Source organism: Mycteria americana, chromosome 1 (assembly GCF_035582795.1).
Source record: "Mycteria americana isolate JAX WOST 10 ecotype Jacksonville Zoo and Gardens chromosome 1, USCA_MyAme_1.0, whole genome shotgun sequence".
Taxonomy (NCBI): Eukaryota; Metazoa; Chordata; class Aves; order Ciconiiformes; family Ciconiidae; genus Mycteria; species Mycteria americana.
Genome location: NC_134365.1, coordinates 87,308,783 through 87,313,544, shown reverse-complemented (window position 1 = coordinate 87,313,544; position 4,762 = coordinate 87,308,783). Strand labels below are relative to the sequence as shown.

Below are 4,762 nucleotides of genomic sequence, written 5' to 3'. Positions count from 1 at the left end.
AGGGGAGAGCTGGGCTGGGCTGGGCCGGGCGGGAGGGAGGGAGGAGTAGCCCCGCCGCCGGGAGCGCTTCCAGGCAGAGGGGGGAGGGTGCGCGGGCAGCTGGAGTGGAAAATTCCAGGCAGGAGGCCGCGTGAGAGCGGCCGTCGCCAGCGCTACCCTCCCACACGGCCCCGCAGCACCGCTCCTTGCCCACCTCGGGCTCTTCCGGGAGGGGCGGCCAGGCTGTACGGGCAGCTTCCCCCGCTCGTGCTGCAGGGGCGGCGGGCAGAGGGCTCTGCTCCCCCTGGACAGTGCCCGGTGCCACAGCCCACGACTCGGCAGCGGAAGGGACTTTCGCGCTTCGCGCCCCCGCCTGGCCTTGACAGGCCGGGCGGCGCCGGAAGGGGAAGGCGGCGCCTTCGCAGGGGCTGCGGTGTACCCCTACTGCCGGGCGGCCGCCGGCCCTTGTAAAGCGCTGAGCGCACATTGTTCTGGCGGCCGCCCTCCCCGCGGCGCGGCCCGGCCCTCCCTCCTCCGCCTCCCGTCCCTCTCCCCTCCCTCCCCAGGTCCCTCCTTCCCTCGTCACCGGGCGGTGTATAAATCCCCTTCCCCGCCGTATCCCCCCACCGCGGGAGACCCTGGTACTTTGGCCCCCGGGGCGGAAGCCCGCCGCCTCCGCATCGCTGAGACTTTGCGCTCCCGCCTCTGACCCCCGCCCCTCCTCGCTCTCTCCCCGCGGGGCTCCCTCCGACGGTTCCCACCGGCGTCTTCCCTTCGCTACCCGGGCCAGAATGTCTGAAAAACGCGTCGAAGAGGCGCCGGCGGAGCTGAGCGCTAAGGTGAGACACCTCCCACGCCTCTCCGGCCGGCCCGCTCCCGACGGGGGGGTGGGGGGTGGGGAGGGGGGTGGATGAAGGGCACCGACCCCGCTCGCTTCACCACGGGGCCGCACAGCGGCGTCTGCGTCTGAGGTGCCCGGCCGGCGGGAGGCGCGCGCGCGGGCTCTCGCGCCGCCCGGCCAATGGGGGGCGGGGGCGGGGCGGGGGGCGCGAGAGCCCTCGCGCCCCCGTCCCGCCCCTGCCCCCCATTGGCAGGGCGGAGCGTGTGCTGGGTTCGGCTAGGCTCGGGCGGGGGATCGTGCCGGCGGGTCTCCCGTTAGGGCGGGAGGCGTTCGAGAACGGTTTAACGGCGGTGGGGCCACCGGGGGGGGGGAAGGGGGGGAGAAAGTTGTGTGGACACAAAGCGCGGGCCCCCGGGTGGCGGGGGGAGGGCCGGAAACGCCTCGATCGTATGGACAAGGTTCTTTTAAAAAAAACCATTAAACTCTTCCGTACTTCTAGTTTCCACGTGTGTGTTGTCTAAGAGTAGCTCTGACGCATTTTCGCCGCTTTTTCTTTGTCACGGAGGGCAGATATAATGCCTAATATGTTTTCTCTCTTCACCGTTGCTCTGCATCTCCTTTAAACCCTCTTTGTTTAAGCATCTCAGTCCTTTATTTTCTTGCCGCTGACAACCGGAATGGTTTTTCTCATCTTGCATATAGGAAATGAAAGAGAAGAAGGAAAAACTTGAGGAGAAAACAGTCCACAAAGAAAAGAAGAAGGAAATAGTAGAGGTGAAGCCCTTCTCGGGGGATAGATTTAGAGGCATCAGGGAGGTTTTTATACGGGGTGGTTAGCCTGGCTTGCTGCAGGTAATGAATATGAAGGGAATATGGGAAATTAAGAAAGAGGACAGGCCAGGGGAGCTCATAAGGGAGAGGGGCAAATGAAGAGTGAGCGATAGGATAATTGTGGAGAATGAACTTTGAAAGACTTAGCATAGCATGGCCCAGTGAGAAGAAAAAAAGGTCAAAGAAGGGAATGGAGACAAGGGCAAGGAGGAGTTAGGAGGAAGGTGGCACAGGAGATGTGGTCCTGCACCTGCTGAAGTATCCTGAGATGCACAAGGAGTATAAGTTGAAGAAGGGGGGGAGGAACAGTGACGAAATGCACAGATTGATGAAGGTCAGAAGGGATCTGGAAGCAGATGTGCTGTGAGCATGGGCTAAGCCATTAGCCTGTAACCAGGGAGATGTTCTGGTTGTTGGGATGGGATGGCAGCAGCTTGTTGGGATGTAAGCTTGTGGAAGTCACGGAGGTTCATATTGGTGGGGTGGGACTGGGAGGACTGGTTTTGGAGAGAAGGCTGGTTGGGAGGAGGGTTTCAGCTGGGATGGTGGGAATGACGGTGTCTGAGTAACAGCGCAGAGGTCACTCAATGGACATCTGAGACTGGAGTTTGAAGTGGCTGGAGCTGTGGAGATTGTTCTTGCACTTGCAGCAAAGAGCACATGGGAATGTCATCCTGATGCCAATTTCCGCTCTGACCCCAATTTCTGCTCTGACCAATTTGTTTCACTCAGGATGAGGAAAATGGAGCTGAAGAGGATGAGGAAGAGAATCCTGATGATGTGGATGAAGAAGAAGGTGGTGATGAGGATGAAGGTAGGAATAATTCCTACAATCATGGAGGGAAATTCTTCCTCTGAGCCCTCTGACTGTGAGATTACATTCCCTTAAATGCTACTTCAATTAACCTGCGATTTCCTCTCTTGCTTTTGCTTAGAAGGAGACGAGAATGGGCAAGAGCAGGATGGTCATGCAGAAAAACGATCTGCAGAGGAGGAAGAGGTGAGTGATAGTGTGAGAGCAATGACAGCGAGAACGAACTAGGTTACCTGCTATGTGCTGATCAAATCTGTGTGGATGCCATTGCTGAGCATCTCAAATTGGTCTTGGGTCTCATTGCTGCTTCATCAGCAGATGGGTAAATGAATCTGATGTGGCAAGGGGACAATAAACCCCTGTAGACTCCTTGTAGGATCCAGGTCCTTACACTAGCAGTCACGGTGCTGAGTGTTTGAGAGTCAAGGTGCTTGAGATTGTGCGGGGCAATGACCCCTCAAACATCTGTGACTTCTGGGCTTCAGGCCAGAAGATGGACTTGAAAGGGCGGATCTCAGGGTCTGTCTGAAGTGATGTGAGCCTGGGCTTATTATACTTCCCGAAAGTAATAGTGTGGATATCCCTCCAAATGCAGCTGTCCATGTCTTAACTGTGACCATCAACAGAACAGTTGTGCTGGGCACTCAAAGACCCTTTAAAGAGGAGTGGATTTAGGGTGGGCCGGACAGAGATTTCCATATGGAGGAAAGAGCAGCAGTAAGAATTTTGTGGAGAAATGATGTGCCCTAGTGTGGTGACTGTTTGATGGTAACTTTTTTAATCTCTGTGTTCTATATAGGATGAAGTGGATCCAAAGAGACAGAAGACAGAAAACGGGTCTTCAGCTTGAGTCCCCCCCCCCCCCCCCCATCTCCTCTGTTCCGTCCATCTCTCCTCCTCCATTCCAGCCTGTGCTTGCACTGTCCATTAGCCTCTGGCTTCACACAGTCTCAGATGAGGAAAGATTAGAAATGCTCTCAAACAGGAAAGACAGCAGTTTCCTTCTCACCCGAAGATCTAGCCCATCTGTGACATTCCCCAGCTGAAATTATTCCAGTCCCCCTCATCCTTTCAGCTGTGCCCCATTTACAAATGATCCTCTTCCCTCAAGAATCTCATTGTTTCCTGGGGCCCAGTAGGTAACCTAGCCAGGCCCGTGTGCCAGGCTCTTCACCTGGCAAGCACCTCTCCTTCCATTTTCACTTGCCCTCCTTTTTTTTGTTACTAGTATGACTGAGATTCTTGACAGCTTCTGCTCCCCAGACCTGCTGTCAGATATCTTCCCTGAGTCCAGGAGGCTGCAGGCACAGATCTCATGGTGCATTTTCCAGTCCTAGGCCTCCTCTCATCTCTTTTCCTGTTGAACCCTGAGAGACAAAGAAAAATAATATTACAAGCAAATAATGGTTCTATTAAACCACACATGGAGATGGAATTTATTTTAAGCTTTTTTTTTTCAAGTTTACATGACAGCAAGCTGGCCCTCGTGAATTTTTCAGAAGATAAGGTTTTTATATATGAATTTCATCTGAACTGCATATTTTTTTTAATTTGGAGGCTTTTTTAAAACAAATCAAGAGAGAAACAATTGGGGACCAAACATTGATTTCCATTTTTTTCGCTTCAGATTTTCTTGTGACCATTTTTTGTAAATTAAAGGCAATATAGCCACAGCATTTTCTATGGCACAGACGTCACGAGGATGATAGATACAAATATATATATTGTTTTCAACTAGCACTGTAAATAAAAGCATTTAAAAATATTTCAAACAGCTTGTGTGGACAGTTGTGTCTGTACATCTTGGGTTGTGTTCTGATCGGATGGGTAGAAATTGGTTTGCGGAAAGATGGGGTGGCTTGACCAGCAGCAGGTAGAAAGCGGAACCCTAAGTTAGTCAAAAGACCTGTGTTAATTATTTGAATGGCCCCTGTGTGTGTGGGTGGGGAGACCAGTGTGTGTGGGTCCTGCTCCCGCCCTCTTGTGCGGCTCCATCGGCCAGGCAGTTACAGCGAGGGCATGGCACAAAGGTAAGGTAAAGCTCCAGGGCTATTGTGAAGCTCTCAAAACTGCACTCAGGCCTCAGCACCAGACAACAGAGGTTCAGAAAGGGAACCCAAGCTGTGGCTGCTGGATGCAGCCAAGTGCTGCTGTAACTGTATGCTTCCCTACGGCCTCCCTGCCCTGGCTGGCTTCAGGCTTGACCTATGCAGCATCAGTCGCAGCAACAGGGAAGTGTTTTAAGAGGCAACAGCTTCAGTTCTTTGTCCCACCAGCTGCCTGGGAGACACCTGTCA

The 4,762-nt window shown here is 53.9% G+C and overlaps 1 protein-coding gene across 2 annotated transcripts; it reads left to right on the top strand.

Annotated features, from left to right (window-relative positions):
• The first annotated feature begins 404 nt into the window (after positions 1-404).
• On the top strand, positions 405-4,230 carry PTMS (parathymosin). 2 transcript variants are annotated; one of them, XM_075510883.1, is made up of 5 exons: positions 405-818; positions 1,523-1,594; positions 2,384-2,465; positions 2,587-2,651; positions 3,265-3,461. In XM_075510883.1, exons 1-5 carry the CDS (start codon positions 771-773, stop codon positions 3,313-3,315), a joined length of 318 nt encoding a protein of 105 aa, XP_075366998.1. In that variant the 5' UTR covers positions 405-770; the 3' UTR covers positions 3,316-3,461. The 2 variants fall into 2 exon arrangements, with proteins under 2 accessions (XP_075366998.1, XP_075367006.1); XM_075510891.1 differs by lacking the exons at positions 405-818; positions 1,523-1,594 and having other exon boundaries at positions 2,393-2,465; positions 3,265-4,230.
• Positions 4,231-4,762: the final 532 nt, after the last annotated feature.